The following is a 23,466-nucleotide window of genomic DNA, read 5'->3' as shown; positions in this document are numbered from 1 at the left end:
AACAACAAACAATATACCAGAGAATGCAGCAGATATAATTTCCCCTAACTTGCAAGAATCTATGAGGAGCAATAATCAAAGAGCAGCAATAATAAATCACCAAAAGCACAAATAAAGGCACCAAGATTTTTAACGTGGAAAACCCCTCAAATCAAGGGTAAAAACCACGAGTCGTCCAGACCAAAGAAATAGCTCCACTATGATCAACAAGAGTACAAAAGAGTCTCAATCAATAGCACAAATTAGTGCCAACACCCAACCAAATAACAAAGCAACAAAGCTTTCAAATAGAGAAGAACAAGAGGGGAAAACCTCTACAAATCACTGCTGCAGTGCGAAATTAATATCTCCCAACTCAGACCTCGTATCAAAGATCCGACCGGTCAGAATGAAGAGCAATGAGTTCCGAATCTGCTGTAAATATTTCAGCCCGATCCAACGGTGAACGAATCCGCAACGCCGAATTTACTACGACAGCTCTATGAAAAACGTGAACAGAATTTTCCCTCTATGTGTTAGGGCTTTCAGTGTATTCTGACTCTATTGTTCTGCCTCTCTCTTTATTTTATAGCCTCCTCTCCACTAGGTTTAAGTGAGACATGAGCTTCTCAAATTTTGGGCCTTTTCTCCACATAGGAAGGGAGCCCAATACCCAACAAATCTCCCCCTCACAACTATGTGGAGATAACCGCCAAACCGGCGATCTCACAACAAACTTCAAACTTTCCTCTTGGCAATGCTTTAGTCATCATATCAGCACCATTATCATCTGTATGAACTTTTTCCAACTCCAACAACTTAGCATCCAAAGCATCACGTATCCAATGATACCTCACATCAATATGTTTGGATTTAGAATGAAAAGTTGGATTCTTACCAAGATGGATAGCACTTTGGCTATCAACAAACAATGAATAGTTATCTTGCCTAAAACCAAGCTCCTGCAAGAATTTCTTCAACCATAACAGCTCCTTGCATGCTTCAGTAATAGCAATGAACTCTGCCTCTGTAGTAGACAACGCTACACACCTCTGTAGTCTTGATTGCCAAGCCACAGCTCCTCCTGCAAACTTTATCAAATAGCCCGAAGTGGACTTTCTGGAATCAATATCCCCAGCCATATCTGAGTCTGAGTAACCCATCAAAGTAGGTTTATCACCTCCAAAACAAAACTTCATATCAACTGTACCATGAAGATACCTCAAAATCCATTTCACAGCATTCCAATGCTCTCTACCTGGGTTTGACAAAAATCGACTAACTGTACCAACAGCATGTGCAATATCTGGTCTTGTACACACCATCACATACATCAAACTGCCCACCGCAGATGCATAAGGAACTCTACTCATATTGGTCTTCTCAACTTCATTTGAAGAACTCTATTTAACACTCAGTTTAAAATGAGTAGCAAGAGGAGTACTCACAGCTTTAGCATTTTCCATCTGGAATCTCTGCAACACCTTCCTAATGTATTGCTCTTGTGATAGATATATCTTCTTTTCTCTCCTATCACGTGAGATATGTATGCCAAGAATCCTTTTAGCAGCTCCCAAGTCTTTCATGGCAAAAGACTCGCCAAGTGTCTTCTTTAACCTGTCAATTCTGGAAATATCTTTCCCAACAATAAGCATGTCATCAACATATAATAACAGGATAATAAAGTCATCATTAGAAAAACTTTTAACAAAGACACAATGATCAGAAGTAGTCTTCTTGTAACCCTGCTCACACATAAAAGACTCAAACTTCTTATACCACTGCCTTGGAGCCTACTTCAAACTGTATAGACTCTTCCTTAGCCTACACACATAATCTTCCTTGCCTTCAACAAGAAAACCATCAGGTTGCTTCATGTATATCTCTTCCTCCAAATTACCATGAAGGAAAGTTGTCTTCACATCTATCTGCTCAACCTCCAAATCAAGAGTAGCAGCTAAACTTAGCACAGTTCTGATGGATGACATTTTCACCACAGGTGAGAAAATCTCATTGAAATCAACACCCTTTTTCTGTCTGAAACCTTTCACCACTAATCTGGCCTTGTACCTTGGAAGCGTAGAATTTGAATCTTGTTTCACCCTGAAAATCCACATAGTTTCCAATGCCCTTTTGCCCTTAGGCAATTTCACCAAGTCGTAAGTGTGATTATCATGCAAAGATTTCATCTCATCTTGCATTGCATCCAGCCACTGTTTCTTCTCTTCACTATCCAAAGCCTCTTCAAAACACTCAGGTTCTCCACCGTCAGTCAAGGTTATGTACTCATCACAGGAATACCTTGTAGAAGGTTGTTTCTGTCTATTAGACCTCCTGAGTTGGACTTGAGGTGATTCAGGTATATCACCAAGATCGTCATCATCATCATGTTCCTCTTGAGCATCATCAATTGGAACCTCTACTCCACTTCCAAACTGTTGATCATCAACATCACCATGTTGCTCATTGTTTTGAGCTTCTGTTTCAACATTCTCCAAATTGTGAGCGGACAACCTCATCGGATTACCATCAGTGAGATTACTATCTTTCTCGGGTGTGGTCTTCTCCACCTTATCAATGTCTTCAATGGTCTGGTCTTCCATGAATTGTACATCACGGCTTCTAACAAGCTTCTTCTCAACAGGATCATAAAACCTGTAGCCAAATTCATCCTCACCATAGCCAATAAAGATACATTGCCTTGTCTTTTTATCTAACTTGGATCTTTCATCCTTAGGAACGAACAAATGCCCTGCAACCAAAGACACACAAATGATCATATCTAACATTCTTACCAAACCAAATTTTGTCTGGCACCTCAGTATTCAAAGCAACTGCGGGACTGAGATTAATAACATGCACAGCTGCAAGCAATGCCTCTCCCCAAAAGTGCTTAGGCAACTTTGCTTCCGAAAGCATACATGTAACCCTTTCAACCAAGGTCCTGTTCATCCTCTCCGCTAGACCATTCAACTGAGGAGTTTTAGGAGGAGTCTTCTCGTGTCTAATACCATGCTGCATGCAATAAACATCAAAAGGTCCACGGTACTCACCACCATTATCACTACGGATGCATTTCAGCTTCTTGCCTGATTGCCTCTCAACCATAGCATGAAATTCCTTGAATTTTTCAAGTACTTGACCTTTTCGCTGAATAGCATAGACCCATAGCTTCCTGGAACAATCATCAATAAAAGTAACAAAGTAAAGTGCACCATTAAATGATTTTACCTTTAATGGGCCGCAAACATCAGAATGCACCAATTCAAGCAATTCTGACTTCCTTGAGGGTGGATGCTTCTTAAAAGATACTCTGGTTTGTTTACCAGCCATGCAATGAGAACATTTCTCCAATTCTGCATTTCTCAATCCCATAAGCACATCCTTTTTAGCTAAGCAGTTAAGCCCTTTCTCACTTATATGACCAAGCCTTCGGTGCCACAAAGATGCCTCCATATACATAGCATTCACACTGTCTTTAGCAACCAAAGCTTTAGTCCAATACAATTTAGATTGTTTCTCCCCTCTGGCCATAACCAAGTTACCTTTAGTGAGCTTCCATTTACTAGAACCAAAGTGATTGTCATAACCACAATCATCAAGAAACTGCACAGAGATTAAATTAAAACGAACATCTGGAGCATGTTTGACTCCTTTAAGCAACAACTGCACTCCCATGTTGGTTTGCAGGCAAACATCACCAACACCGATCACTTTAGACTCACCATCATTACCCATCTTCAACACTCCAAAATCACCAGAAGTGTAAGATGTGAAGAACTCCTTCCTAGGTGTAACATGCAGTGTAGCACCACTATCAATAATCCACATGCTCTCATCAGATACAAGATTGATGGACTCAAAGTCACGAAGAAGAACAAGATCACCATCTGTAGCAGTAGTGACACGATCATCATCATCATCATTCTCTCTCTGTTTGCCCTTCTTGTCTTTGTTCTCCTTTTTCCACTTAAAACAGTATTTCTGAATGTGCCCAGTTTTATGACAAAAATGGCACTCTAAATTCTTGTATCTTGACTTGGACTTGCTCCTACTCTTCTCTCTACCACCTTTATGTTCCTTTTTCTGAATTCTCCCCCTAGCTTCTGTAACAAGCATCTCATACTGAGATGAAGAACCATGTGCCTTCCTTCTCATCTCTTCATTAAGAGCACCGCTCTTTGCCATCTGAAAAGAAACAACACCATTCGAGGCAGAGTTCGTAATTGAAACCCGAAATACCTCCCAAGACTCTGGTAGAGTATTAAGCAACCATAATCCCATAACTTCGTCATCAAACTTTATGCCCATTCCTGACAATTGATCTAGGAGCCCTTGCAACTCATTTAAGTGATCAGAAATAGAAGAATTCTCCCTGTACCTCAAATTCATCAAGCAATTTAACAAATACAATTTATTATTGCCCGACTTAGAAGCATACAAAGACTCAATCTTCTCCCACAAAGCTCTGGCATGTGTCTCATTAGCAATATGATTATAAACATTATCTTCAACATATTGCCGAATAAAACCACATACCTGTTGGTGCTCAAAGTCTCATTCTTCTTCAGACATAGAATCTGGCTTCTGTGTAGTAAAGATCGGAAGATGCAATTTCTTGACAAATAATAAATCTTTCATCTTGCCCTTCCACAAATGATAATTTGTACCATTCAAAGCAACCATCTTTTCATTTGCCTCCATCATTCAAGCAAGTAAATATAGCCCAACCAAGAGCTCTGATGCCACTCTGATGGGGAAAACAACAACAAACAATATACCAGAGAATGTAGCGGATATAATTTCCCCTAACTTGCAAGAATCTATGAGGAGCAATAATCAAAGAGCAGCAATAATAAATCACCAAAAGCACAAATAAAGGCACCAAGATTTTTAACGTGGAAAACCCCTCAAATCAAGGGTAAAAACCACGAGTCGTCCAGACCAAAGAAATAGCTCCACTATGATCAACAAGAGTACAAAAGAGTCTCAATCAATAGCACAAATTAGTGTCAACACCCAACCAAATAACAAAGCAGCAAAGCTTTCAAATAGAGAAGAACAAGAGGGGAAAACCTCTACAAATCACTGCTGCAGTGCGAAATTAATATCTCCCAACTCAGACCTCGTATCAAAGATCCGACCGGTCAGAATGAAGAGCAATGAGTTCCGAACCTGCTGTAAATATTTCAGCCCGATCCAACGGTGAACGAATCCGCAGCGCCGGATTTACTGCGACAACTCTATGAAAAACGTGAACAGAATTTTCCCTCTACCTCTCCCTCTATGTGTTAGGGCTTTCAGTGTATTCTGACTCTATTGTTCTGCCTCTCTCTTTATTTTATAGCCTCCTCTCCACTAGGTTTAAGTGAGACATGGGCTTCTCAAATTTTGGGCCTTTTCTCCACATAGGAAGGGAGCCCAATACCCAACACGTTGAAAGTTCACTTCTGCCATTGAAGCTCGTCGTAGAGAAAGGGGGAACACATTGCTTGCTCACTTACTCGTTGCCATTGAAGTTTCTCTCGCACTTGTGGCAAAAAAGGGGAATGAACTCACACTTTGCAAAAGTCCTAATTTCGCTTAACCTATTCCAAACCCCTGAACTCGCACTTGCGGCAGAAATGAGACGTATAACATTCATATATGAGAGACATTTGATGTGGCACTCGCTGTTGTAGAAAAGGGACGCACAAAGTTTACTGCAAGACAAAATGGAGCTAATATGAATTTGGGAGAAGGGGAAAGGTGACCGCAAAACATAACCTAATATTTTTTTTTCTTTTAATTAAGTGATGTATGCGTGAGCCATCCGACCCCATCAATTGAAGGACAATGCATGGGCCATCCAACGCTTTAATTATTTTCTTTTAATAAATACACTTAATGATGTGTAAAGTGGGTTGTGCGTTGGTTTAGTTGACACTCTTTGCGTTCTCATTATGGCTTACGTCATTTTTGGGAGTTAAACAGTAATATTTCTTGTAGTGTTCGTGGTCTCAAGCAAATAAGTATTATATTCATGAAGTAATTTTATCAATTTGAATTTTTTCAATAATATATCGATATAAGTTGACATTTTATTGTCTTTTATATACAAATTGATTTCTTTCTAAGTATTATGGCACTCATTCTTTTAGAGGTTAATATGAGAGTTTTTTCAATATGTAGAATAAAAGCCACTCTTTACCTATTTGTATGTGAATTACATGTTTAGAACTTTCAATTACTAAATTTTTTAGTTGATTTTATAATAGCCTGCAATTCCTTTTTGTTTTCTTCTAAGATAAATAATGTAAAATTAGGTCTCTACCAAATTAAAAATCTAATTGTATTAATAACTTGGGTGAATTAATATGTGATTTGAATATTTTGATTATATATATGAGACTAAAAATAAAAGTATTAGTCTCATAAACTATATGTTAACTGTCTTGCTTTATGTCATGTTTAGGTAAGAAATTCCGAAACAAACACAACAAAAGTTTTATGCCAATCAGTGCGGTGCAATTAGTAATTATAAACAAATGGGTTTCCATTTGTTTCCATTTTTTACCACAACAACAAAAGAGAGAAGAGTTTTTTCACCCTTTTATAGTTCATAGTTGGATGTTAACTAATGAGATTTTTTTTTTACTTCTATACCATGTGTTGAGAAGCTTGTTTTCTGTAACATCCCATTTAAATAATAACATAATTAAATGAAATCTTACACCGGATAATATAAAAAAGCCAAGTTGCGGAGTATAAAGTCACTCCTTACAGTTATCCAAGGTACTTAAAAGGAAATACTAAAGCTCATTACAAAGCCTACAACCCAAAAGGAGTAAGAAATAGCCGATATTCGAAATAAAGCCTTGGGGGTAATACAATACACGGGCCTTAGCCCTAAAGAAAAGCCCAAATAAAACATGAAGTCCAGCCCAGGTAGACTGTGTAGCAGAATCATCTCTTCCCGGTTGACCTCGACTACCTCTCGCATCTGCTCCCATCAATAAATTGATGATCATTGCAAAGGTAGAAGAACAACATACAAGGCAATCAAACAAGCAAGGGTAAGCTAGAGCCAAAAAGATTTTATCATGCAATCAGATATACTTTCACAGTCCAATATGCATACATCATCCAAGCATGTTATGACCTTCCAATCAATACACTAAGACTCGACTCGACTCATCCGGATACATATAACCTGGTCGGATTCAGCGGATGCTTGCACTTGTGGTGGATACCTCTGTTCACCCCCGAGCTGCTCACCCCCGAGCTATGTGTTACAAGTGTTACAATGAATCAATCCCCCACACACAAGGTTAGCCCTTAATGAGTTTCAGGCCTCCTGCTACTCTCACCACAAGAGTCAGTCCGCTCTAAGTGAGACTAACTGACTCTTTAGAGTGTCAGGATGCAATCCTTACCTTGAATCCTTACCAAATTATATAGATGGAGCACCACCATGGACACCCACTAACAGGGGCCATGGAATTACGTCCCGACCACTGAAGCACAACCCTGAAATCTCACCTAGAAATTTCAAGGAATTACGTACTGACCACATACTATACATATTCAAACAAACAGTAATATTTATCATGCTTATAAATCTCATGCCAACCTTTATAATTCATCCTCATACATGCTCCATGTTGAATCCATTCCAAATCATCCTTCCCAATTCATGAATATAGAAATGTAATTCATACCAACACCATGCCACTTTGATTACCAACCATCTCATACAAGTCACATTCCAAGGTCATGTTAAACGTATCAATCACAGACCTTAAACCATTCTACTCATACCTATTCGCCCAATTCATGCTTTTAAAAGTAATTGAATCAATCCACAAGTTCAAGTTAAAGTAAGGAATTAAAATTCTGCAACAATTCTCGCTTAAGCTAGACTGATCTCGCTTAAGCTAGACTGGTCTCGCTTAAGCTAGAAATTCTCGCTTAAGCTAGACTGATCTCGCTTAAGCTAGAAATTCTCGCTTAAGCGAGACTGATCTCGCTTAAGCTAAAATCCCTCGCTTAAGCTAAACTGACAGCTTTTTAATGATTTCAACATGTAAAAACACAAAATCCCAAACATAAAAAATTTAAGAAAACACAAGCACGTTGTATAAAACGTTGGCATCATATTTCATGCTTTAAAAGAGTAAACAAATCAATTATGGGAGCATACAAGCATTTAACAATTGTCAATCTCGCTCAAGCTAAGGAGCTCTCGCTCAGGCAACAAGGTCTCTCGCTCAAGCGAAAAACTTTCGCTTAAGCGAGATTGAAAACAGAGAGTACTTCGAGTTCTCGCTCAAGCTAGCTCATCTCGCTCAAGCGAGAGGCCTTCGCTCAGGCGAGCACTCGAAAATAAAAGGGTGCGAGTTATTGTCATTCTCGCTTAGGCAAGAGCTCCTCGCTTAGGCGAGAGCTTCCCGTTTGGGCGAGAAACAACTCGCTTAGGCGAGCATAACAGATCTCACCTGCTCTCACGCATGCAAAGCCAAAAATCCATCCAGAAACAATACACCGATTATTTTCACACCATCAAAAGCACATGAAATTATCAAGAGCACCCAACAGAAACAAAAAGACACATTATTTATAAAAGCATGAAAAATCCTAGCTTCCCTCACATGGATAGATGCTAGTGGAAAGCACAGGCACCTACGACAACGAACCCAACAGCTTTAGGAGCATACTCAAGAGGTGGAGCAGAGAATGAGGTTGAGCTTACTTGAATCTGAATGAGCTTCGAGCCCTAGCAGAGCACTGTTTGAGGGGAAAAGAGGAGTAAGATGACTGATTTTTGCAAAATGGGCAGAACATGAGAGGGTTAGGCTGGTTTAGGGGTTTTGGGATGCCTTATAGGCCAGCCTTAGGCCCAACTGACTAAGAGAGGCCCTTAAATTTTAGGACAAAATTAAAATGGGTCTTACATTTTCCAAGCCCAATTACATATAAAAACAAACAACTCTACTTCTTATTCTCTCATTTTCTTCTGTATGACACTTCGCAACTAAAGAGAGAATCATGTCAAGTTTTATTTATTCCTTTTTTCATTTTCTTCTTACTATTCCTTCTTTCAATCTAAAGTGAGTTTTACAATATCTTACAATATTTGTTTTCCTTCTCTTGTTTCTTTAATTTTAAGAGTTTTTTTTTAATCTCATCGGAAAATATACTTTTCTAGAGTTCTTCATTTGAATTATATTGCTAGAAAATGGCTTGAGAGGTAGGGGGTAACTCCACACTCTAATATTAATTTTGGGGAACTTTATTTTTGTAATTTCATAACCTTTTTTATTTTGTTCTATTTATGTACGAGTGTTAATTGGTGAATGTATGTGGATTTTAAAAACTCTAGGTTAGATGACTCAAATTTGAGATATCGTTGTATCCAATTGGATTGAAATCTAACGATTTGGACTAAGTTTAAGGATGTAATTTTACTCATACTAATTTGTGAATATATTATTATTGTTTTTTGTATTTAGTTTACAAATTTGGCGTTAAGGTCCTAAACGGTATAATCATCAAGGCTTCACTAGACAATTAAATATCAATAGGTCATTTGTGAGTTTTGATGATAACCAAATACACTAAGTACCTTATATTTTTTTTAATATGTATGTGAAAATTCTTAGCATGAATTTCACTATAAATAAGTTATAAGTTGTAATAAAATCAATTGTTTGAAATATGATCATCAACAATTATTTGTGTTTAGAAATTATTTAAAATAAACGGTCAAGTAATTGTATAATTAAGGAAACAAACGAATTAGAGCGATTATGATTAGCTTCTACATGTGCAAATCTTGTTTGAATTGTTTCCAAAAACATAACCAAGGTAAGCATTTTGACTATCTAAATCAAAACTTCTCATATCAAGCGTCTAAGTTAAGGAAGATGAAGATTTTCATCGAAAATTAGCAAATATCAATCATTAACACAATTAAAGTAATGATAGTCTTTTAAACCTACATAATAAGATCAAGCTAAAGATGAAGAACACACAAAGAAATCAACAATTATTTCTATCTTGGTGATCTTATAGTGTTCTTTGTGGGTTTGTTATAATCTTTATAATTGTTCGCATTATGACGTATACCTAGTAAGTTTGCATTGTTCTCCCTTTGATAGTGTTCTTATTCTCAAGAGAAGCACAGGTGATTAATGTAATTAGGATTTAATCAATTGATTGTTTAGTGAAACATCTCTCTTAAGTTTCCTACTTAATGGAGAACTAGACCTACATTGAAGTATGGATGAATTTAGGAGAATCCTTATAAAATCTTGTATGGATGAGTTATAATAGTACATATACAATTAAGAGATTTTTTTTGTAAACTTAAAAGAATTAAAGGTGGTGAAAGATTGTTAGGGATTGATGTGCATGTTTGAATAAAAAAGTTAAATTCACATTGCCTCGAAAACTATTCCCGATGTACCTTTTAGTTAAAGGCGTCATGTTCCACTCACCCTATATTTGTGGGATACAATGACTAACCAAAAACTATTCATATTAATGTAACACCTTCATGTTAGAAATGAGTTTGAGACTCGATAATACTTGATGTAACATCCAAAAATTTTTGTTTAAGGGATTAAGTAGAATTGTTACTTGTGTTTATAAAAGGGAGTTTCACAATTTAATACATTGAATTTTGAATGATCCCATTTCAAAATGTTTCGTTTTTCAAATGTTTTGTTTGATTATGACAATTCAAATTTAATGAATTTTAATTTTTTATTTATTTTGATAAAGTATTTCAATTATCCACAAATTAAAGAACTACATAAATATTACATAATTGTTAAAATTAAAAAATATCAAATATGGGTAGTATTTGGTAATCAATCTTAATTGATATTTTTTGTTGTCAAAGTTCTTCAAGATTTTTTCATTTTATATTTTCAAATTTTTTGCTCAATTTACATTAAACGAGATTATTTTTAAATAATAAAGACTAAACCCAAGTAAGACAGCACCGGGTCCAGTTTATCCAAGGTCGAGAGTAGAGATTAACTTAATCACTATAAAAATCAGTGTACAATTAAATTAAAAGATTAAGGAAAATAAAACACCTCTCTTGAAGACAAAAGAGATAAAAGAATACTTCCTCTAAATCATACAAAGAATCTGACCAACTTTCCTAGCAACAACAACAATACTCAATCTTCCAAGAACCCTCTTAGGAAAAGTTATCGCTCCACTCACATTAGGTTTTTCAAAGCTCTTTTAAGAACACTCATAGAAACTCTTTGCAATCACTCTGATTCTCATAAAGGAAGTTTTACAAGTGAAAAAAGAGTTTTATTTAAAGCCATTCGAAATCCGAGTTCAGTAGCTACAAAGACAAATCCAAAACTACCAGGGATAATCGATTATCACTTATGATAATCAATTACTCTAGTTTGTTTTCTAAAATCAAAAGTTTGATCAGATAATTGATTATCCAGGGAGATAATCAATTATTCCAGTGAGTTTTTGAAAATTGAGCACAACTTAAGATAATCGATTATCCTAAGTGATAATCAATTACCACAATGAATTTTACAAAAATAAGAGAGTCCAAAAGGATTAAGAGCATGTTGTTGATTCTAAGTCAGTCTAAGCTACTTTAAAACATATTTAACTTATTTACAAGATGACTTTAAACATAAAAACACTTGTCTTTAGATTATTTTCCAATTGGCTTTGAGATTCTTTGTCATCATCAAAATCTTGTTTAACTTTAAGCTTGTATTATGCTTTTGTCAACATAAGTTGGTTTGGGTCTAGGTCAAGTTAAGTCGTCCTTAGCTTAACTGAAGCTAGAGATGTCAAAATGAGTTTTAACCCGTGAGCCAATCTGGCTCACTGGTTCAAGCCGGGTTGGGTTGAAAAAAATTCAGTTTTTTCAAAAGTGAGTTGAACTCAACCCGGCTCACTTAACCCACGGGTTAAACGAGTTCGAGCCGGGTTAAAGGTGGGTTGAACCACTTAACCCACCAACATTTTTTTATATTTTTTTAATAATTATTTATTACTCCTAATTATATAGGTTCACAATTTCATATTTTTTAAAATGCTAGAATGTTGCTCAATAATATTTGAATAATTTGAATGTTTAATTAATTTGATTGTCAAGTTATATATGTTGATACTTTAATCTTTAATTATAATCTTTATAGTAAATTTCTCAAGCAGCCGTCTTATAAACATTTTTTTTCTAAATTAACATGACAAAAATGTGTAGTTTTTTATTTATATTTTGTTGAATAATATGACAACAAATGTGTAATATTAGCTATATTTTCTTGGACTATATGAATACTTTCTTGGAAATAATTCATCATATATTGGTGGGAAGCATGATGAAGACATTGGTTTTTGATTTTCCTGTGATTTTCATCTTATGGGTTGCTTAAAAAATTATTTAAATATTTGATACTTAAAAATAACTAATTAATTTTTTTATGTGGGTTGGTGAGCCAACCTAGTTAACCCACCAACCCGTGGTGAGTTGAGCCGGGTTGCAAAATTTCTAGCTCACCATAAAGTAAGCTGGGTTGGGTTCAATCATTTTCAACCCGGCTCGTGGTGAACCAACCCATGTGAGTCGGGTTGACTCACTTTGTCATGTCTAACTGAAGCCAAGTTGGGGTGGATAAACGTTCATTCAAGTCGTGGTCGACCCACATTCAACCAAGTTGAGCTAGGCTTGGGTGGGTCTTACTTCAATCAAGACCATGAAGGCCCTAGCCCATTCAAGACCAGGTGAAGCTGAGCCTTGTCAAATCGAATCTACCTTACCTAAGTCAGGATGAATTTGTCTTAACCTAGGTCAGGTCAAGTTTACCCCAACTCAAGTTGAGTTGTCAAGTTGGGTCAACATGGATTGGTCCAGTTGAGTCGACCTAGATCCACATCAAGCATGATTGACGAGATCCAAGTAAAATAGAGTTAGGGTGAGATCATACTTAATTGAGTCAAGCTAACCAATGTTAAGTCGATTTGGGTAGGGTACAATTTGAGTCGAATTTAGGGTGTGTTTGATCCTTAACTCTTTACAACGAATACAATATCGAAAAAGTCGATCCATATCCAATCATTTCTCATAAATCTCTTTAAAGATTCTTATCTCTCCACATTCTTCTATTATTATATCTACTCACCACACTATTCGTTGTTTCATGTACTATCACCCCAACTCTAGTAATGATTTGTTACCTGTATTTGAAAACAAACAAACTGTCTTCCTTCGCCACTTCTTGAGTAATGCAAGATAGTCCAATATTCTATGTACTGTCACACATGGTGATTTTATGTTTTTTCATCCGGTTATTCTTGTTTTCCCCCCTTTTTCCGTAATCACTACAATGTTGTTATTAAAAGATTACCATATTTTTCTCTTTAATTTTAAAATTATTGTATCAAACTTTCTTATAACAGTTTCTAAAAAAGTAAAAGTAATTTTCTATAAATTAAAATTAGTTAATCTAAAATTTATTTATCAAATATGCATGTCATCTAGTTTTTCTAAACTCTTATATTTAATTTATGCATAAACTATAAGTAGAATTTGCTTTGTATAGGAACATATTTTTTAACTATTTGTTGAATGTGGCTGTCGATGAATAGGAGGACTGAACTACTGTTCATAAAAATTACTAGCATTTGCAATGAAAAAAAAAATCCATCAATATCTTGCTTATTCTCTTCTCTTCAAGAATGTATGATTGGTGTGATAAATGACAATTTTTATCATATAATGTGGTTAGGGAGACTAGTATCATGCAAGTCTTACCGACTAATTTTTCTTTATCTTCAATTATACGAAGAAACATAATTTTTGAAACCATATATATATATATATATATATATATATATATATATATATATATATATATATATATATATATATATATATATATATATATATATATATATAAAGATAAATAATTAAAAGTTTTTTAAAAATAGATTTTAAGTTTAATTTAAACTAGATTTGTACCGTTGTAAAAGACAAATAGAAAAGCATTAAAAGTGGTACGAGGACTTTTGTAATTTATAGGCTTGAAATTATCAACTACCAATTTTAATCAAAACATGGTTGTGTAAAATATTATAGTGTATTATTATTAGAGTTGAGTGCGTCCAAAGATAAGTTCGAAAGTCTCCACCAACATATTGTTAATAGAAAAGTAAAGCATGGTGGCTCCATAAAGGTCAGAGGAACACAAGCTTTTACTAAAATGAACAAAAATTTGTTTATCACCATAGAACGTTTCACATCTCAATTACAAACCATAGTTGTTTTATCATTAATCCCGAACAATGTTTGGTAAAATTTGTTCAGACATAGGAAAACTTGGTTGTAATGTTACAGCTATAGATAGATCCTATGTCTAAAACTACACCTATTTAACCATAGTTGCCAGGTAAATTAACTGTTTTTTTTTTTTTTTCTGTTCCCTTTTGTGATCTTAAACTATAGACATCTCCAATGTATAATATAACTACTGATCTCAATAAAACTTCTGTTTTAAAGTGAGTGAAAATACATCTTATTGAACCTCCAGGCACTAATAGAAAGTTTTAAATGAGAAAAGCTACAAATGGTTTTACAAACAATGGCTCAATGGTAACCAATAGGAGCTGGAGCGTCTCTTAATTCCTTTCCTTGGTGGTGAATATCCTGCAGGAAGAAGAACACATAGCATTCAGAAGAAGAAAGTGACATAATTGAATTATGACGTTTGGAAATTTGTATTCTAATTAGTGATTATAGTTTTTGGTCTAGCGGGCAAGTGCCCGATGTGATAACAAAACCAAACGAAGAGGCGAGAGAAAAATGGCACTCACAGAAGCAAAGTGGTTGACATCTCTGTGGTGAGCCTCATCTGCACGAATCACAGTGACAACGTCTTTGAGAGTTGCATCCTTGGGGAGCCTCCAGTAGTCGATGGCAATGGCAGGAGCAGGGACATTTTCAACTTTGCCACTCTCAATTGCTTCCAAATGTTGTGTGTATGAAATCACAGCCTCTTCCTCTAAGTAACCAACGAACCTGTGTGCTGCTTTTGGTGAGAGGAGGTAAAAGACGAAGAATGCGTTGAAGAAAACGCCCTGTGCAGTGAAAATCAGAAGCCTCTCGTGCCATTTTGGCTGCACCAGCTCCACCATCGTCATAAGGTGCATCCTCTCGTTCTCTGCTTCCTCAAGCAATGCCTTGATCCATCCCCCAGAGTGCTGAAACTTCCTCAGAGACTTCAGGTGCAGCAGCATCCCTCCCACCATTCCTGGAACCGCTGCAATTGTTTCCAGCATCATGGCATGGCACCCATACCGTTCCTGAAAGTCAAACATTTCAGATCAAATCAAATCATCAACTCAATCTCTTCCATATTTTTGTACAAAGTAAACCCATGTCCAATCAGTACCAACACTACTTATTTATCAAATTGTTTGAATCCTAATGATGTTAACCAGGTAGAACATTAATTACTCATTATCGGTATCAAATTGAAGGAAGAATTCGTATTATGCATAGCAGTAGCACTAGCACATACCTTGAAGTATAAATCAGAGAGAACCCTTAGAAACTTGACAGACCTAAAAGCAACCTTGTCGGTTAACGACTTCGGTGTGTGATGCTTGGTCACGTCTATTGACACATCTGAGTGGTAAGTATCCCATGGCTGCGAGAGACGTCATAGAAATAAACATGGTCAGAGCTCAAACTTCAGACATCATAAAAAAAAAAAACATAAAAACATGTTCATCGCATGAATTTACAACATGGTGATGTCAAACCAACGTAAAACAGAGGTGAATTTTTCGGTTTACAAAGAGTTCAGATATTCTTACCATGAAACAGTTCCATGGCCACTCAGTTCCGTCCTCCCTGCGGACCTTGGGTCTTGAGATCCCCCAGTAACTGGAAATGACGGCGTTGGTGTTGTCGTCTTTGACCTCGTTTTTTTTCTCCTCTGAGTTGTGATCCTTGATGTCTGGAAGAGTGGACATCCTCCGCAAATAGAAGCTTCCAAACGCGCCGCCGCCATGCTGGCGTGTCGGCTCCACGATCGCCGCTGTTGGGGCGTGGCGGTAGTAGCTACGGCCGCCGCCAAGCAGAGCTCGTGCCGCTGACCTTACTAAAGTATGCTTCATGGTGGATCTTGACAGCATGTAATGTTTCTATTTCTTGATCTGTGAATGAAAATGGCTGAGATTTGAAGATTTATATACACACTGAATATTAAATATTTTATTTTGGTGTTCAATTTTGTGTTTGCCACCTGATGATTGGGGAGACCCGGAAAAGAAAGGGTTGGGGAAGGTCACAACCACGACAACATAGCCATAAAGATTTGATATTTGGTTTGGGATGGTTATGAACCGTTTGATTGAGTACTTTTTTGACAGCAACTGTTACTTGCGATTATGTTGGAAAGGTCTTCTTCATGAACCTGTGCTAGTACAATCAAATGTTTTAAAGTAGTTCTTACAATTCTTACAACTCAAAGTTTTTATGTTGAATGTTGAATAAAGGAGAATAAAGGAAAATAATTTTCTAACAACTAAATTTTGTTATAGGTTTAAGATAATATTGTAAAAAAAAGTTATATGAATTGTTTATAATTTATTAGTATGAGATCGGTAATCTTAAAATAATAAACTGACAGGAAGCACATTGGACTTTTCTTCATTGTTGACTATTATTTTGTTGAAGGGTGACTTACTTTGGGACCAATTGCACCTGGACTGGTCTAATAAAAATGTTCTGCTGTGAGAAGAAATCAAAGAAAGGAGAGCCAGGTCAAACATGACCAACTTTCCCACTTCAAAAGAATTGTATATGTTATAATAGTTCATAAAACTATTTATTTATGAGTTTAATTTATGTTTATATTTGATGATGTATACAATTTTTTTTTTGAAAATATTTAAAAATATTGTATCTTGTTATCACATTATCATATTGTATTAGTGGATGTATAATTATCATATTGTATTAATGGATAATAGATAAGGAAAGAAGTGATTAGAACGAATTTGAATATAACAATTCATTCAATTTTTTACAGAATTCAATTACTTATTCATGTGAGAAAAAAAATTTAATTTAGTTAATAATATTAAATACGTCTTAAATTTATATTTTTGAAAATATTCTTAACACTAATAATGCATGTTTTTTTCTTAACACTTTTAATTATTTTAAATTTTCAATATTGATATACTATTTTTTTTGTTCTGTCTAAAAAAAGTAAGAAATTAACGATGAAAAAAAAAAGTGAATATGCTTATTATTTTAATTTTCATTGACTATACCAAATAAAGTGCCATTTTCAAAATATTCTTTTATGAAGAGTAACATGGTTTCATATAGTTTTGTCATGTGCTTTATGTAGTATTACTTAGTGTTTTATATAGTATAAATTTTTACACTATGTATTTTTTTATGCACATTAAGTAGCTTGGTCAGATCAACCAAACCTCATAATTTACTAGTGCATAATGAGTTTTTTTTTTTTATAGTGTCTTATATGCTTCAGTTCACCTGCAAGCAAGACATATAAAGACACAGTGGCACTTTTGTAATTTTTTCAAACTTTTATGCCTCGGTTGTACTTAGAACCAATGCATAAACCTCCATTGTCGTTGTTCAATCCCGCTTATAGGTATGTGCTTCTCCTTTTTTTAATCGTAAAACCCTCATGTGGGTTTCGAACGTAGATGCGTGTGTGGAAGTCGCGATTTGGCTCACGCTGGTTCAGTCATGGGTGGTTTCACATTTTCCATTCATATATGGTGGTGAAGAGAGGCTGTTTTGCGTCGCCGGCGAGATGAATGAAGATGTTGTGAAGCTGTTCCGACGTGATGCGGTTGTCGAAGATGGTGGTGATGACACACTGGCGACATTTAGGGTTTGAATGGTGGCTAGGGTTTCTGATTTGGGAGAAGGTTGAAGATGATGATGTGGCACATTGTGGTTGGTGCAGGTGTGTGTACAAGGATCATGGCTACATGTCATGCTGCTATTGGGTCAAAAAGTACCTTTTTTTTTAAATTTGCGATGCACATTAGGCCTCGGTTCCCTCTAGAACTGAGGCAGTAACTAGGGGTGGCAATGCGGGCCGGCCCGCCCCGCATAAGGCCTGCACAATGCGGGCTGGCCCGCCCCGCCCCGCATACTTTATGTGGGCTAAAAACACTGGCCCGCCCCGCATACTTCTTGGCCTGCGGGTCGGCCCGCTTTTTTTTTTAATTTTTTAATTTTTTTTAATTTTTATGATAAAACTTTCAATGTTTAAAAATTGGGAAACTTTAAGAAGTTCATAAAATTAAGTAAAGACTTTGGGAAATTAGATAATAAATTGATAATTCAACATTTTCATCATATTCATACTATGACATACACAATGTATTCTTTAAATTTTAGCACATTAAAAATTACATAATACTTGTCTTTTCCAGTTATACAAGAATTTGAAACGTTAATGCAAGATTCTATAAAAGAAGTAATTAATATACACAAGTACAAGTTTTTTTTTTAATTTTATGCGGGCTTGCGGGCCGAGCCCGTGCGGGCCTGTGGGCTTACTACCCTGGCCCACGGGCCAGACCCTAATTGCCATCCCTAGCAGTAACCCTCGCATATGTCTCGATTCATAACCGAGGCATAAACATAACCCCTTTTTACCTCGCCGGCATATGCCTCGAGTGTAAAATTGAAGCTAAAAGACCAAAATATCCGCGACATAATCTCTTTCATGCACTAGTGATTTTTTTTTCTAATTTTTTGTTATCATAAAAACTATTGGTTGTCATAGACAATATTGTATTGATGGACAAATAATTAGACTACTCATGATATCGTCTATCCATGTATTTTTTCATCCATGCCATACATTATTTAACAGATTACTAACCTTGTATCTCTATCTCCCATCTACGAGATGTCAAAGGCTACTTACACGAAATCAGATGGCCAAATACTTCATAATCTGCATAGTTAGATAAGGAAGCCACCTTGGTTCACTTATTCCTCATGGTTAGATGATATTTTGACATGGTCACATGAAGACTAGAGCACCCACGATGTGTTCACACTATTGTTGGTTCTTTGGGCCTTCATAATTACTTTGGTCCACCTCCACGAAGAAGTGTCATCTCTAGCAATCAAGAGGCCCATGAAGATGCAATTAAAAAATAAGTAAATCAAATATGGTAGTCCTTTGTAACAAAAACTTGATAAGAAGTTCAAATCCCTTTCTTGTTTTCAACATCAGACTCAAGGAACACCTCATACAATTTATGAGCTTATTTAAAAAAAAGAGTTATATAAAGAAATAAGAGAAGGAAAACAATAATTATTACTTAAGTAAGCATTCTTAAAGTACTTCAAAATAGATTTAGGCGAGTTCTTGAATCTATTTGTAGATAGAGTAGAGAATATATATATATATATATATATATATATATATATATATATATATATATATATATATATATATATATATATATATATATATATATATATATATATATATATATATATATATATATATATATATATATATATATATATCAATGCAAAGTATGTTATTTAAGATATTAAAACCACATAGAAAAATAGTTATCTTAAGAGTAAAATTATGCCATTGGTTAATAAAAGTGTCAAAACAGGTTCAAACGTATAAATCAATTTGACTTACCACGTTTAAATTAGGTTAGGTTCGAAAAATATATTTTTTAAATATGGGTTAATTTAAATTTAACTCACTTAACTTGTGGATTAAATGTGTTTTAGTTAGATCAAGAGTGTGTTAAATGAGTTTGAGTTGGATTAGGAGTGAGTTAACCTGTAACCCCCAACAACAACTCTTTATAACTTTTAACACCATTTCTTTATTATTATGATTATTTATAACTTTAACTATGGAGGCCAACCCTTTGCAATTTTTAATACTATAATGATATTCAATAATGTTTGAATGATTTAGGTGCTTAATTTATTTGTTTATTGTTAAGACTTTGGCAAGTGTACCAAGTCGCACAAGTAGTAACTGATAAGACCGGGATATCGTTTCCCAAGAGACTTGTGTATACTAAATAATTGCGTAATTATTGACTAATTTAAACTAAAGAATAAATCCATAATTTGGGTTTTTGTGTCCAAGAAAGTAAATATTTCATAAACAAGTAAAATGTGAACTTGGATATTTGAAAACTCTAGAAGATGGAAAAGACTAGAAATGCAATGGATTGATATTGTTGGGGTTAGACTTCACCTACTTCACTCTCATGTATATAAAACAATAAAATTATTCTCCATTAATTACTAATGTCAACCCACAAGTCTACTCAAACCCTAATCCCTTAAATGAGCCTAGGTTTCCTTATTAAGAATCAATTCCTTGAATCCCTAAATAAGCAAACCCACTTTACAAATTAGGGTTTAAGACAACTAAGCTTACAAAATGGAAGTGGAAGAGGAAAAATATACAAAGAGGAAGAAAGGGTAGTTCCCACTAGCCCTAACAGATCTCCAAGTGCTCCAAAACGTATTGCTCGAGCTCCAAACAGTCCAAAATGAGTTTCCCCTCGCAAAAACAGAAGAAAAAGGGCCAACTTGACACATCAACGAAAATTGGCGCTCGACGTTAGCCTCTCACCACCAGGCCCGAGCCATCAAAACAGTATTGGAAACCATCGTCTACCGCCCGACGGTGTCTAGGTTCCGCTAGGCGGTGAGCAGCATGAAGCTTGGTTGGCGCCTGGCGCTAACGGCCTCTTGCGCCTACCGCTGGCTTTGTGTCGCCAGGCGCTTCCTATTGACATTTTTGCTTTTCTCCTAGCTATTCTAGGTCATTCATTTGTCTGGATTTTTGGAACAAAACTTCCAATCTATAAATTGACACAAAAATGAGGATTAGTGGTATATTTAGATCAATGTAACCCAAAATGTATTTATTTACAAAAGTAAGTTAAAATTGATGATTAAGTAAGTTAAAAGCTTTGGAAGAGATGATTTTGCTAATAAAATCTAGCTTGGATAATGGTAAAAATTAACATTATCGTTTATCTAGTTACATAAGTTAACATGTTAATTTTTATTTACAATATTTATGATTAGTGTTTAGCGAAATAAGTGATCATCCTAATTCTTTAACTATAACTATAAACATGTAAATCAAGTTAATTAAATTTTAGTGTACTATAATAAATATATGGACACAAGTTATAAAAATAAAAATGAGTCACTTATGAACACATCATGATTGAGCTCAGTTATAAAAGTTATGGTTCAAATAAAAAATAAACTAGATTAAATTGACTCATTTTCAATTCATTTGTGTATGATAAACGAACCTTGACCGGCAGGCTAGCTCACCAACTCGCCAAAATTTGGTTGGTTAGCTTGATGTTTTCAACTTGCTTGTTTGCTTTAACTTGTCAAACTAGCAAGCTAAAGGCGTGACAAACTAAACTAGTCTACTAGATTTATTTTTTAAATTAATTACTTGAATGGTTTGGTCCCCACTTTTAAAAAAGTATCAATTGCATCCCAATTTTTAAAAATTTGCCTCAATTAATTCCTTTTAAAAAAATTATTATTTTTTGCACAAAATGTTTGTTGCTGTTAGGAATCCAAGTGTGAGTCTAAGTCCCACATTGACCAGAAATGAGAAAGTAGAGCACCATATAAGGATCAAGGCCCATAAACCTATTGCCTTAAGGTTTTGGGTTGAGAGTGGTGTTAGTGTCTTATGTGGTTAGGCTCAGAAAAGGAGTACTCGTGGTTGGGAATGCTTCCGCTGGAGGGGGAATGTACCAATGTGGTTGAAGGGACTCACCCTTGAGGGGGAGATTGTTAGGAATCCAAGTGTGAGTCTAAGTCCCACATTGACCAGAAATGAGAAAGTAGAGCACCATATAAGGATCAAGGCCCATAAACCCATCGCCTTAAGGTTATGGGTTGAGAGTGGTGTTAGTGTCTTATGTGGTTAGGCTCAGATCTCATTGGTGTTGTTCTCCCCAGTGAAACCCCCTCTGTAAAACCTGACAGTTGCCATGTGTCAGGTCACTGGTGTGCCACATGGCGGGTAGTGCCATGTGGCAGGACAATGTCACGTGATAGTGTTATTACTAAGTGTCATTGTCTTAATTTCAATTTAGTTCATGTATATGCCTCTGATTCAATTTAATCCATACCTATGTCTTTTTGATTCATTTTAGTCTCAAGTTTTTTCAAAATAAAGCAATGTTATGTCTTTCCCTACATAGATGTTATATTGATACTTTTTGTTAAAAATGATGTTTTAACATGTTACATTTTTCTTAATGATTAACCCATGTTTTGTTAATTATGATTTTTACCATTAAATTTTAATATAAATATTAGTACTTAATTTTGCAAAAATATTTATAGTTAATTAGTTTTAATCTTATAAAAAAAACATGAATTGACAAAAGTGTAAAATTGGATCTATTGAAGCATAAAATATAGCATCATAGAAAATAGTGAAAAACTATCTTTAAGATTACTATATTATTGCCATTATGCAAACTTGGTCATCCCAAAACACATAATATATATATATATATATATATATATATATATATATATATATATATATATATATATATATATATATATATTATAAACATATATCTATTGTTCCTAGCTTCAACTCCAAACTACTCTCCTAAGGTCTAGTCTCATTGTCACCTGCATTCTCATATGCTCACGCAACAATTGTGATCATAATAAAAGAAAAACATAACAACAACTAGAAAAGAGTAAGCTAGGGATAGTTTCTAATACCAAAATATATCATTTATAAACTATATAATTTACTAACATTCAAGCTATTAAGCTTTTTTATTCCATATCATACACATTGTTATAGACTCCAAACATACTTATTATAGACTCAATTCCAGATTATTTATGCATTGAATTAAATACTCGTGAAGTCATGCACTTATCATGTAATTATGAAATAAATGTCACGACTGATCCAAATTTACTAGGTCTCCATCCCTCATGACAATGTTAGTTCACTTATAGCATTGCCAAAAAAGGGTCCCTCACCCCAAAACCCATTATAAGATCGTTTTTCAACTTTCACCACCTAAACTCCATGAGTCAGTAAGTTTAATAAAGTTAGGATAACTTCACAATATAGACCCCTACTCAAAGCATAACACTATCTTAACCAATATAGCATTTCTCCTTAGGAATACTATATTCATACAATACACAAAATTTTAATAATTTTTCAATCCAAACAATCATTGTATCCTCTTGTTGAACATCATTTATATAAAGCATTTCTCAAAAGGTCATATCTATTATGAAAATATCACATCTTAAACAATCTAAAGTTATTCAACATACACCGTCAAGCGGATACAGAGGGGCGCCCAACACTAGGTTAGACATATGGCTCACTAGGAGAAGATTGCAAACTTGTGCCTAACGGTTTAATG

At 35.1% G+C, this 23,466-nt stretch overlaps 1 protein-coding gene across 1 annotated transcript; it reads right to left on the bottom strand.

Annotated features, from left to right (window-relative positions):
* Window positions 1-14,368: 14,368 nt before the first annotated feature.
* On the bottom strand, window positions 14,369-16,298 carry LOC114179937 (alternative oxidase 3, mitochondrial). Its single transcript, XM_028066450.1, has 4 exons — window positions 15,832-16,298; window positions 15,534-15,662; window positions 14,827-15,315; window positions 14,369-14,659 (listed from the first exon to the last, which is right to left on the bottom strand). The coding sequence occupies exons 1-4, from the start codon at window positions 16,150-16,152 to the stop codon at window positions 14,600-14,602; spliced, it is 999 nt and encodes a 332-aa protein (XP_027922251.1). The 5' UTR covers window positions 16,153-16,298; the 3' UTR covers window positions 14,369-14,599.
* Window positions 16,299-23,466: the final 7,168 nt, after the last annotated feature.

Source organism: Vigna unguiculata, chromosome 3 (assembly GCF_004118075.2).
Source record: "Vigna unguiculata cultivar IT97K-499-35 chromosome 3, ASM411807v1, whole genome shotgun sequence".
NCBI classification, from domain to species: domain Eukaryota; kingdom Viridiplantae; phylum Streptophyta; class Magnoliopsida; order Fabales; family Fabaceae; genus Vigna; species Vigna unguiculata.
Note: the sequence above shows the minus strand (reverse complement) of the source record. Positions and strands in the feature narration are given on the sequence as shown.

Excerpts from the sequence above, each read along its gene's own strand:
- LOC114179937 (XM_028066450.1), bottom strand. The coding sequence starts at position 16,152 with ATGCTGTCAAGATCCACCATGAAGCATACTTTAGTAAGGTCAGCGGCA. Across the intron at positions 15,663-15,831 it reads GGCCATGGAACTGTTTCATG|CCATGGGATACTTACCACTC; the intron begins GTAAGAATATCT and ends CGTCTCTCGCAG. Across the intron at positions 14,660-14,826 it reads ATGTCAACCACTTTGCTTCT|GATATTCACCACCAAGGAAA; the intron begins GTGAGTGCCATT and ends TTCTTCCTGCAG.